Source organism: Coloeus monedula (assembly GCF_965178545.1).
Source record: "Coloeus monedula genome assembly, chromosome: 10".
NCBI lineage: Eukaryota > Metazoa > Chordata > Aves > Passeriformes > Corvidae > Coloeus > Coloeus monedula.
Window position 1 is genome coordinate 18,342,152 of NC_138790.1, and position 13,096 is coordinate 18,355,247.

Consider the following 13,096-nt stretch of genomic DNA (forward strand, 5'->3'; position numbering starts at 1 on the left):
TCCCACTACCATGGGTACCTTGTACTACCCTGATACAACTTGTGTGCTATCTCTTCTGAATTTCTTAACCTTCCACATTCATTCTGACTTCTGACCTGTCACCCAGGTTCTTCCTTTCCCTTTGCTCTTGGGCCAGAAGTGAAAAGTTGAGAAAAAGTAAGGAGAGTGCGCAGGAAGATTCTCATTCTCAGTGGCAAACCAGGCAGAAGGTCAAGTTGACTGTAATATTTTCCTTGTAAGTCCTGCCTTTCTCCAAGCAGTTCAGCCAGCCCTCTGCTCTTCTAAATCCTGCTGTTGTTTGCATCAGTTGTGCTCCAGCTGGTTGAGCTCAGGTCTGCATAGGACTCAAAAATCTGGTTGGGTTTCCCCTGCAGGCAAAACTCTGTGGCTACTTAAGATGGAGCAGCCTGGGATCTGACTGAGGAGCAGTGACCCAACCACAGGAGGCTGCCTGTGGGATAGCCTGGCTTCCCTGAGGCAGAGTCAGGAGTGAGCCTTGTCTTCAGCTGCAGGGTAGTCTGAACCTTCCCTGCTGCCGGCTGAACCTCCAGCTTTGGTGGCTGCTGCTTGCAGTGGCCACTGCCACCAGCTGCGGATTCCCTGGCCGGGCACCAGCGTTTGGAACTGTCAGGAGGTGCTGGGGCTGGCTGTGTTGCTTGGAGAGTGCTGCATCTAATGGTGCCTGGAAGAGCTGCAGGTCAGAGAGACAGAGGCCAGTGCATTGCATGAAAACAGCTGCCAGGCACTGCCGCGCTCCTGATGCCTGTTTTTCAGTGTGTCTGTTTCTGCTTCTGACTGCACTAAACTCAAGGTATTGCTTGCTTCTCCCTTGGGGCTCCTTAGTTCAGCTCATGCCTCATGAGCCCCTTTGCTCCTGGCAGTCCTTGGGTCCATTACCCACTGGCACCACTGAATAGCACAGAATGCTTCAGGCAGCTGTAAGGAATCCCTCTCACCTCTCTGCTGTGCTCATTGGCTCACTCTCTTCAGCACTTCTGTCTCCCTCTTCCTGTCCTCACTTTCCAGATGAAGTGTCTTTTTTTTTTTTTTTTTTTTTCCTTGAAGACTAATTTTTTCTTCTGGTGTTCTGTGGAGCTGCTGGAGCTTGTTCTGTCCCTATATGCCTTACTTATGATGGGTTGTAAACTCTTCTATTTGGCAGTTGGACTCTTGTCACAAGTGATGGTCAGGAGTGCAGGGATTATGCACAGTCCTAGCAAGCACAAGGATGCTATACAGAGAGTCCTTGGGGCCAAATTCCATGTACTCAGTCCTTATGGCTATGAAATTGACTGAAGACTGTCCCTATTGGCTTTTAGTTTGTGTTCTCTGCCCTTTCAAGACATTGAGTAGTATCTAGCTAAAGTATTTCAAGGGCTGGAAGAAATCTTATGGCAACTCCCTAGAAAGAAAGGTTGACGGCCCAGGAAAAAAAGGGCTGCAGTTTGTCAATTCACATTCTGCAGAAATTTGCATACTGCAGCAATTCTTGATTTAGTGTCAGGGAAAAAACTGCCATTAACATTTAGATGTATGGAATTGCTCTCTCATACAGAAAAGAGAGTTTTCTAGACACCCTTGTAATTTAAGGAGCTTCCCTTATATCCCACAACATCTACTCTTGTTGTCTTATTTAGATACAGGGATAAATGGATATGGATAATTTTCCTTTGTAACTCAACTACTGCTCAAAGTTCAGATATGGGCAGGAAAAACCCATTTGTAACACATTTGTGCTATTGCTTGTCACTCAACACTTCAGACATTTCTGCTGCCTTCTCATCATAGCACGTAACAATTTCTGAGTACCAAGCTCTTTCAACCTTCCCCTAATTTTCTGGTGTGGCAGGAACCGAAGGTTTCCTTGTTTATTGCCATGTCTGAAATACAGCTGTGCTGAACCATCTGAGGGTTCTGGTTTGGTTGCAGCAGGAAGTGTTGCCTTCGAGGTGGAGAATGAGATGGAGATCAGGAGCTGTTAAGGGCCTGTGGTTTAGTCAGAGGCAGGAGCTGCTGACTTCTAGTTGAATGTTCTGTCTGAGGCTGCTCCTAAGTGGCCTAGATTTGTTGCCAGCGGTGAAAGGAAGAAGTCAGTGTTCAGTCTGCTTACATTCATTCTTTGGATGGCTTTTTATAGGAGAAGATGCCATGACAAAAATACACACCCACATACATAGAGCTCATCATCATCCTGCCTCATCTAGCTCGGGGAAGAGGCCAGGGGAAGAAGGGCACGTGTGTGAATGTAGATGCAAGAGATGAAATAAAAGGTACACAAAGAGATCCTGGTCAGCAGGAGCATTAGAAGTACCATTTGAAACTTGTAATTTAAACAAATATTGAGTATAATGGCAGCTAAACTACCAGGTGTTGGAGGAGGGGATGCAGGGGAATCTCTGTCTTATCCTCCAGTGGCAAATATTGCTGCTTTAAACCAAAATATTCCAAGTTACTACATCTCCCTCATTTAAAGTATATTCACATATTTGAAATATGTGAATGGGAAAGTTTGGTGCCCAGAAACGATGTGAATGTTCACAAGATACCAGGTGTGAAATACCTTGGCATGCACTGAGCTCTGCACAGCAGACAAATTTGGTATTGAATTTTCCTGGCTGTTACTGCTTGTGTCCAGGAGATGTCACTGAGAAGCTGTAACAAACCAGCCTAACTGGTTGGAGTTCCTGGTCTAGAGTGCAGCAATCTGGGGAAAATCTAAATTTGCATGACAGCATATTCTCCATCACTGCTGACTGCAAACAGTGCAGCTGGAGATCCAGCTGCCGTGCATCAGCATTTGACACCACCCCAAGGCCAGTGGGGAGGTCAATGTGGAGGCCATGGCTCTGCTCAGCATTTGAAATCCAATTTAGTACAGTGTGAATGATGGCTTTCTTTCTTTCCCTCTTGGCTGAGAGACTTTTGAGTCTCTGTAGGCCTGTTTTCTCCCTAGCAAGGTGAGTTTAGTGAATGATCTAACACAACTGAGTAATTTTCAGGTGTAATCAAAGCAATAATCAACCTTCAGAAAGGAAAAGAGGGGCTGAAGGTGGTGTGCTGATACCATGTCACCAGATGTCAAGAAGAAAAAGGGTTTCCTTGTTCAAAATTCGTGTTTTCTAGAGCTCTGAATTTTACATTGTGCAAACATTGTATTCCACAGCATTCCAGCTCTCCAAAGCTAGACAGCACAGAAGGCACCTTAAATAATCTAACTGAGGCTGGGTGGATAGGGCAGAGGCAAGATCAGGACTAGCAAGAGACTGTCAACTCTACAGAGAAATAGCCAGAAATTACTGCACCTCCTTGCAATAACCACCAACACAGGATCAGGAGAAACCGGTTTGTGGCATCAGCTGTGGTTATCAACAGGGAAAGGCAACGGTGGATGGGAGCAGCCTTGTTTATGGGGCAGCAGATTTGTTTATGGGGATTTGGAGGATGTTTTCAAGGAATGAGAATTCTTTTTTTCTCCCCACTCCCATGCTCCTAATGGGATAATTTAATGGGTATTTTCCTGAGGAAGGTAATTTACTGTCTCCTTCTCACAGCTTCCCCTTTACTAAAGAGAAGCCCAGAATATGGCTGTCCCTTGGGCAAGAGTTCTCTGTGTGTGACAAATGACTCAGAAAACTGTGTGTACAGCAGGACTACACTCAGTATTGGGCTGCTAGAGGATTCCTGAGCCTGGTGCAAAAAATAGGTTTACATAAAGATTGCAGAGAGAGGAGAAAGACATGGGGAAAACATACCCTTAATGCCCTATTTAAGGAGAACTAAGCAATAAGGTATGTGTAACAAAAGCTTTGTTTCATTGTTCCTTTATGTGCTGCTGCCTCCTCAGTGTGCTCTCAGCTCTGAGTCCAAGCTGGTGAGAAAACCCCTCGTATCTTCTGTGTGGTTGGAGCGATGCCCAGATTTATTAGTGGAACCCAGTTAGGATTGGTGCTGCAAGTGAACAGAGTCTGTGCTGTGGACTACAGCAGCTCTTGGAGCTGAGCATCATGTCAGGAGCACTGTAAATGCTGCTTGGTTCCAAGGGGCTTAGCTCCACGCTTCCTGTAGCTCTACCTGAATCTGGATCAGGGAATCCCTCAGAAAGGGACTCTTCTTAACCTTGTAGCTTACGAGCTTCCTGACCTGTTTAATAGAGGTTTGATGCAAATAAACAGGATGAGCAAAAGTCCTCCATGCACTTTGAGCATTTTTTTGTTAAGAAAAGACCTAAGCCTGGATTGGTCCCAGGCTTTTGTTGTGTGTTGTGTGCGTGTATTCAAAGGTTTCATTCTCTGTTACTTCCTTTCATTTGATGTCTAGAAGGAATTTGAGAGTGCTGTACCTATAGGGAAATATTGTAGTATTATCACAAGAAATTATTTGGAAATGGGAAACAAAGAACAAAAAAACCAAACCACTTAATCAGAATTGTGCAGAAGATTAAGGAAAAAGCTGAGAATCTCAAAGGCTAGAATCTCATCTGGAGTAAACGGAGGTAATGAAACTACAGTGAGTTATATCAGATGGGAGCTGGTGATGGTTACTGGATGTGGGTACTTTACAAGGAGAAATATGCCAGTGTTTCCCACTTGAGCACTGACCAGTCTGTTCAAAGGCGTAAAATCACCCTCTAAACTTTACAACTTGTCTTTTGCAGGAGGAAGAGGGAAGGATGGGGCACCCATTATAACCTTTCCAGAATTTGCAGGATTCAGTGAGATACCCGATGATGATTTTCTGAATGTGGTCACTTATCTAACCAGCATTCCCAGGTGAGGCTAAGCACAAATGTCTGTTCATTTCCTAGAGTTTTGCTTCCCCAGGGGCTCGCTGATTTTACTGGTGCTACCAGGAAGTACCAGTGCCTCTGCATCTATCCAGTCATTATGAAATTTCCCTATGTGCTGGAGGCCCTAGGAATTATTTCTGTTGTCTGCATGGAAAAGAAAGCTTCACACAGGGCAGGTTGAACTGAATCAAAGCAGGAGCAGATCTGAAGAGCAGCAGCAAAGATGGCAGATTAAAGGGAGTTAAGAGGGGTTGTTTGTGAAAAGTCTGAGGGGCACTGGATGTAATAAGGGAAGGGCTGCTTCTGGAAGGAGCCATACTTATGTAGTATGACTGCTTATTCTCTGAGTGCCTCTTTCTATGCAGCTTTCCCTTTGCCGAGGAAGCAAGTGAGGTGCCCCATTGACAGGATTCTGGCAAGCATCATGTGCTATCTGATACTTCATTTCTTTGGAGATTGCTCCACAGCCAGGATGTTTTCCTTGCTTTTCGCCTGCAGTTTTATAAGGATAGTGAAACAAACTGACTTCCCCTACTCTGAAAAAATGTGCTAAGGCATGACTGCTGAATTACTTTTTGTTTATCGAAGAGAGCTTAATATTTTTTCAGTCCCCTGATCCTGTCTCTAGACCATGGCTCTTTGTGCTAGTGAGAAGCACAGCAACTATTTATTATTTCCTGTGGTCTTCTGTAAAAACGTGCTTAGAGGATCACAGCAGAAAACGTGCCTCCTTCAAGTTTGAGTGAGAAGTTTTACAGCTTTACCTACGTGTATTCCCCATATTTGCCAAAGTTGTTGCCAAAGAGTTGCCAAAACAAGCTGAGAGAAACAACATACTGTGAACTTAACAGCTTCATTGTTTCAGTCTGCTCTGTGGGACTTTTGTTCTGCCAGGGGAAACCCTGTTTTGAGTATTTCTTCACATGCTTCAGGCCTGGGAGGGTGACCAGCTTCAGGGTATATATTATAACAGCAGTGGCTGAGAAAACCACAAAAGTAGTTTTTCAGTTCTTTGTTCTTGGTGTGCAGGGAGATGATTCCCAGTAATGCTGTCATATGTTGGGGAGCCAGCATGTTATATTGTCAACATGATAGACAGAAATGCTTTGAACTTCTTCAGCCTGTGTGAAGCCCAAAAGCACGGATGGGTTCAAAAGAAATGAGCCAAATTCATGAAGGATTGCTCCATCAATGGCAGCTGGACACAACGGCTCAGATTCAAACTCAGGCTGAAGAAATTAATTCATTCCTTAATGCTGGGAATTGGGAGAATATAACAAGAGAAATACTGTCCTTCTCATTTTCCTGTTGCCTTTGTCTCAGTAGTCGCTATCGACCAACACTGGAGTCAGGGTGTTGAGCTAGATGGACCTTTGCTTTGATTCAGTTTCAGTTCTGTGTTTTCTGCTCTCCTGAGGAATCCCAGAGCCATGTGCAAAGAATGAAGAATTGAGTTTTAAAACTTTGTAAGTCAGGAGAGCTGTGATATACGTATTTTACAGCAGATGAGGTATGTGTGAGTAATGTCTCACTGTACAGACAGGCTCAGCAATACTTGTGTTGAGTAAGTGACTGTTCAGTTTGCTTTAAATGACTTGTTCAAGGTTAGTGACAAGCTGGGCTTTGAAAGTACCTTTTCTGCATACCAGCACGTTGGTTTGACTCTTAGCTTCAATCATAGACTGCACTGTAGGGATGTGAGTTTTCCAGGGAATTTTCTAGTCTTTATTGCAGTGCTTTTAGAAAGATTGCCTGCATTTCTTGAGTCACTATTTGAAACTTGCCACTATCTCTGTAAATGGTGAGGGAGAAAGATGTTAATTTAGAAGAAGAACCTGAGCAGCAAGCTTTGTGTGATTTATGACATAATTGTATGGAGTTCAGTCTCAATCAGGCATAAGTAGGGGACCTGTTTGGGTGCAGCAGAGCCCTGTTAATCTGCAGTAGGCTGGGCTATGCACAGTGTCTCTGCCATATACCTCAGCAAGCAGTAAAGGGACTGCATTGTTACTTTTGCCAGCACTACTCTACTAGATAGTGCTGTGTATAATATAGCAGCATTCCTGTGCATGTAGTTTCACGGCTAGTAGTCCACCTTTTACTTTAATTCTCAAGAAAGGTGTAAAGGTATCCAAAAAAGTGACCAAGAACAGAGAATAGTCTCTAATTCTTCTGGAGTTACATGAATCAGGTGAGGTGAAGTATAGTTTGAAAAGCAGTTCATCCTATTTATCATAGAAAATACTTCCTTCTTCAGAGCTTAGTGAACCAGAGAAATCAGCATCATTTTCCAGGCAAGTGTAGAAAGAATATCTGTCTTTTATAGTGTCTGATTTTGCATATCCTGTACAACAAGGTTCATGCTAGTTGTGGAGATAAGCTCTGTGATTGCAGATAACATCATTTAGTGTTAGTAACTTTCTAAGTCCCTCTGGAATGATTAATCTTATATGCTCATATGACAAAACATATGACAGGATTGAAGATCAGCCCAGTGAGACTTTTGTAACTTGATTTGTCTTCCCTCTGGTTCAACACCTGCTTATGGGAGTGCTCCACCGAAGGGGTCTGGATACAAACACATCCACAGGCACTCAGTAACATAGTGTATGCATGTGCATACCTCTGTGCATGCATTAGATAGCTCCAGAAAGCCCTTTTTTACATGCTTTATTTCATGGCCAGAATTTCTTTCTCTTTAACTTGACATGGATGAGCTCCTTTGATAAACAGGTGCCCTTCCCTCCTTCCAAAAAAGGTCAGGAATTTCAGCATCTCCTGACCTCCTCAAGTCAGTGTTCAGGGGCTATCTTGAATATGGAGCTGAGGATGGAACAGTTCTGCTGATTGCAGATATTTCACTCAGGGAACCTCTCTGCTAGACATCTGTAGATCAAGGCAAATGTGCCAGAATTTATTTTGGAGGTAAGCCTGATGTTTATCTGCTCTTCAGGATTGTCTTCAAATCCTCCTTTTCAGAGAACTGGAGAAACCCCAATGCATTTTCATAATGAGGGTAGAGATAATACAGTACAGACACTGTGAAAACATTGATAAAATATGTGTGTGTGTGTTTGTTTTTAAACAAACTTTCTCTGGATGCACACTTAAGTGGGGTTCTCAGCTGTACATCCACTTGTGCTGATGCTGCCATTTCGGCCAGGCCTCCTCCTGTGGCTGTTTGCCTGCATCCATCCCTTGGTGCCAAATGACATTCAGACCTTGGTATGGTCTTTCAGCATGCTGATTGAAATAGGATCACTTGCTGACACTCTCTCTGTTTCCCTGGCTAAATTTCGGGCCTCAGTCAGTCCTATCTAGCTAAAAAGGAAAAATACCCAAAGAAACCACAAAACCCCAACAACAACAACAACCAAACAACCCCACAAACAAGCAAAACAAACCAAAGAAACCTCCACATCAAAAAGCAAATATAGAAGGACCATTGGTTTATCTCAGTGACAACAACTGATGCTGAACATCATTTGAACACGAAGATCCCAGGCTCAGACTTCTGTGTTTAGTTTCTCATCCTTTCTGTAACAATCTGCAACACACACAATATCTTTGTTGCCTTTATTTGAACATTATCAAGGAATTTTACTCTGTGGAATATTTGTTGAGCTACTGAAGGATATGTATGTGTTTGTGTATATCTAAGACTACTGAAGGGTGTGTATACATTTGTGTATTTTCAAAAGGTAAAACAGATTCATTTTCTTCCCTGTGCTTGAGAGGCACTGCTGCAAACATATTTTCTGTCCTCTGCAGAGAGCTGCATGTTGCACTACTAAACAGGAAAGGTCATGTATTGTCACTGCATTTCAGAGGAATGCTGTAAATATATTAAATTGGAAAATTCAGTGAGTTTTCCTGTCAGCAGTATGAACTATGAGGAACATTCGCATGGCATCCCAGTTTTGCACAATACTTTGGCTTTCAGTTTTTGATCCTGCAGAGCTGCAGCAAGAGCTCAGAGTTGTTATTGTGTTGATGGTCTTCAGTAGATTATTGACATGAATTTGTATAAAATGACCCATGGAAACAGTGTTCCTGGGTTGGTCCTTGTATGGGCAGTGGAATAGGGATCAAGGAGATAATTTTAACAATTTTTTTTTCTTAATCTGCGATTAGATGCTTGATTGCCTTATGTCCTCTCATTATGACATTTATACTCTTCCTGCCTGCCTCTGGTTTGTCCTGGGATGACTGAGCCATCCTGCTCTAGTGAAGTTTCTGGACACTTCTCAGTGTGTACTTCTTAGCTTCTCCAATGCTGAGTGCTCTTGGAAGGCAGAGAGCAGAGCAGTGCCACTGAAACCTTGCACTCCAGAGTGGGATTTTTGAGAGGGAAAGAGAGGATGGGGTATTTATGAGGTCTACATATGTGGAATGGAGCACCAAATCAGTGCCTCCCAGATCCTCCTTGAAAAGCATTGAGAAGGAACAGGAACTGCTATTGTGGCCAATATGTTAAAAAGGATAGTTTTGAATGACTTGCAACCCCAGAACAAGTTTGTGATTGGCAAAACAAGTCTTCAATTTCTGCTTTGCCTACCAGAATTCCTGAGGCTTTGTGTACACAAGTCAGGAGATACTGATGCCCTGGAGCTCAGTGCCCCTGTCAGGTGTCAGCATCCTTCGAGAATGAAGACTGCAGGGGGGTGTCTAAAGCTTGAATTACTTTGCAGAAAAAGAAAGATCTGGAGGTTTTGTCTTCAAAAGAGCACAGTTTAATTTGTGGCCCTGAACCATTCATGTCACCTAGACTGGCAGCAGAGTAGCACAGCAGCTGAGAGACTCAGCAGATAAAATATTCATGTTTTGTGTAAGCTGCTAGCCTTATGCTGGAAATAGAAAACTTGCTGCCTTTCCTTTTCATGTGCATTTCTGCAAATATTCGTTCTTTCCACTGTACGTTGTGTTTTCATAATGGGCTCCGAGCGTGATGTGACGGAGGCTGTGTTTTGCTGCAGTTCTCTGCCTTGCAATGGGAGTATCTCCCTGTAACCCAGCACACCTTTTTCATCTGTTTTGCAGTCTGGAGGCTGCCAGCATCGGGTTCATCATCATCATAGACAGACGACGGGACAAATGGAGTGCAGTCAAGGCATCCCTGACACGAATAGCAGTAAGTACTTGCTTTTGTTATTTATCTTCTAGAAATTAAAATTATCTGCTGAACCTTCAGCACACGATACGTGATTCAAAATGAGCCTCCTGTGCTCATTTTAAGCTCCCATTTTTTGGCTGTGGATGCAGATTCTTCCCTGCCCTGCAGCTTGTAAGTGTTAAATAAGAGAGGGAGGAAGCTGCAGAAACAAATTGCATAGCCTTGTTTACTGCTGAATTAGAACAAATTCCTTATTTTCTGGGTTGACTGCGATACAAATTCTAGTAATTTGAAGTTGATTCCTAGAGGAATATAAGAGGTACCCCTTCTGTGCCCTGAGGAGGGATGACGTGGCCTGCTTATGAAAGAAATAGATCCCAAGGGGTTTGTGTTTGCATGGTAGTAAATGATCTCTGCCAGAAACTCTTAATAGCTTATTACTTCTCATTTGCAAAAGTCAGAGCTGGGCACTGATTTTCAGTGCTAAGAAAAGCAGCTGCTTCCATACATCTCTCACTACGAATATTTACTGTGTGAGGACCAAGCACTTACACACAGAGGTGTAGGATGGAGGGGTGACAAAGGTGACTTTGAGTTCTTTCAAGGTATTTAGACAGAAATGTTTTTCATTCTCAGGCTTTTTTGCTGCTCTCTTCAAGAAATTGTTCCTTTTTTGCTTGATGATCCCAGAGGAGTGTGAGAGATGTAGGCTGGGTGTTGCAGGCAGGGCCATGTCTGATGAACGTGTTGAGTGCCTGTATGTGTGCAAAAATATGTGAGGTTAAAAAGATTCAAAAGCCTTTGCAGAGTGAATAGGTAGGTCAGCCTGGGGAATCCATCCGCGCCGCACGCCAGCTTCCTTCTCCACGTCCAACGTGGGCAGCTAGCTTTGCCCTCTAGTGGCTGCAGCCTAAAAAATGGGAAGACCTCTCTTGTGGCGGTGCAAACGGGACTTGGTGGGGTTCGGATCTTGGGGAGGAAGGAAGGCACTTGTCAGGAACTTTGGGGCTCTGTAATAAATCTGTACCAGAAAAGAATGTGTGGCTGGGCAGTAAAATCCATGGGTCAGTCTTCCTGCTGGCTTTGGAGATAGCGACAACGAGCACGTGCTGAATGGACCAGCTGATACAATGAGCTTCTGGATTGAGCAGGATTCAGTAAACCCTACCTGCTTTGCCCTGGTGAGGAAACACTTGGCTGAAAATTCCCTTGTAAGATAGAAATGTGCCTTCTAAGAATTCTATATTTGTTGCAGGGAGCATTTCCAGGAAACCTGCAGCTGGTGTTTGTCCTGAGACCTTCCCGCTTTATCCAAAGGGCAATCGCTGACATTGGCATTAAACTCTATCGAGATGACTTTAAAATGAAGGTACCGGTAAGCATGCAGTTTTTTGTCCATGCATTTTCTTTATCTCCATATCAGCAGTTCTGGGGTGTCAGCAATTTCTCATAACCCAAGATTGCAAGTGGCAACTGGGGCCTTTCATCTGAGTCTGTGTGGTGATGCCAAGGAGTTAATTAGCAGTGGATGGTTCACAGTATTTAATGGACATGTTCCCATGTTCAGTCTAGCTATAAAATGTGACTCAGTTTTTAAGTACTGACATTTTATCTCAGTGGAGAAGTTCCCCTTATGTAGGCAGAGGTAGATCCCACTCTAGTGATAAATGTAAGTATTCAGGACTACAGAGCAGTGAAAGCCTAGGGCTGAATTCTGCACTATTTGATGGGTTATCCACGGGAGTGCTGACTGTCCCTGTAACATTGATTATTCTGAATATCTTTTATGATTCCCGTGCCCTTAAGATTCAGAGTTTGTTTTTTACTTCTTTTTATATCCACTTGGCATATGCTGTAGGTTGATGAGACTGCGATTTGAAGAAGGTTCTCAATCCTGAAAGAGTTTGAGATTATTCTGTGAGAGGTCTTTTAGGAGTTCTTTTTAGCTGCATGTTTGCATGTGGTGTCAAAAATTTTCAAGTTTTATAAATAAACTTGAATTATGATTATCGATGATATTTCATCCTAGATCAGACTCATACTGTGTTCCACAGTGACGTTACTGGAGGGATTTCTGATGACTGCTTTGGATTTTGCTTGTGGGTTTATATTGTTTTGCCAAATACTTATGGCTCTCCTCCAATGAATTTTAGCTCTGTCAATACTCAGGTTTGAAGTTCAGGTGTTTAAAACACTTTCTGCTTCTCCTGAAGTGAGGGACAGCATCTTTTTATTACAATGCATACAGAAAAGAAACCATGAACATACATTTGGTTTCTGTGGTTAAATTGTAACATTTACTGTCTTCTGGTAAGGGTGGCTTTTTGGTAACCTGCAACATTGATGAAAAAATTATGTTTGAATACAAACCAAAATTTTTTATAGTACTTTAAAGAATGGATGTACCATATTTAATATGCCATGATCTGTTACTATAGCAACCGTTGTATCAGTGACTGCAGCCCGTAAAGGGACAACGTCATCAAGGACTAACATTTTCCACCCATTCAGCATTTCCTATACTTTCAGCAATTTATTTAACATTGGAGTTACATTTCAAAACTTGGAAGGGATCAAAGTTGGAAGGGAGGTTAATTCTAGGCAGGGGTCAAGCACTGCATGAAGTATGAAATGGTAATTTATCTTTCTTACAGGCAGGAAAATCAAGATAGCAATTTAGTTTGGGGTCGTCTTGGATATTTTGAGCCATCCTGGGTATGTCCACAGAGCTCTTAGAGAGCAATGTTACAAAAACTAAGAGCATGACATGTTTGCTGGATCCGCCTGCCTCCTGCCCAGATATCTGTACACAGCCTGTCAGATTTATGTGCAGGCTGCACACATATGCCTGATGCTATTCTAAGTTGCTTAGGGTTGTACTACAGGTGTTCTAAGTTCCTGGGATCTGTCATGCTCTCTGGAGGGGCTTTTCTTCTGTGTTGCAGCCCATCCCAAGAAAATATCATCTGGGCATGTCCTTGTATACCCCAGTTTCAGAGTGGGGAAGTAACTGAGAATGATGTCTGTTTGTCCTCCTTGAAAACAGTATCCTAAATGCCAAGCATGAGAACAAGACCAGAGAGTTCCTGTCCCATTGGAGATGTCCTTACTCAAGGAATTAGGGATCAGTACCTATCTTCAATATCACCATGATCTTTTGAATTGTTTCAGGTTGTTTTTTCGTATTGTGTGTTTGG

General features: G+C 43.1%; 1 protein-coding gene across 1 annotated transcript in view; it reads left to right on the top strand.

The window, feature by feature from the left end:
- The window catches only part of MCF2L2 (MCF.2 cell line derived transforming sequence-like 2), a gene marked incomplete at both ends in the record, with an annotated part of 135,089 nt that overhangs the window by 22,562 nt on the left and 99,431 nt on the right, over window positions 1-13,096 (top strand). Inside the window, 3 exons of the mRNA XM_082288249.1 lie at window positions 4,655-4,769; window positions 9,827-9,917; window positions 11,155-11,274. Of these exons, the coding sequence (XP_082144375.1) occupies window positions 4,655-4,769; window positions 9,827-9,917; window positions 11,155-11,274 (326 nt within the window). The remainder of the gene's footprint in view (window positions 1-4,654; window positions 4,770-9,826; window positions 9,918-11,154; window positions 11,275-13,096) is intronic.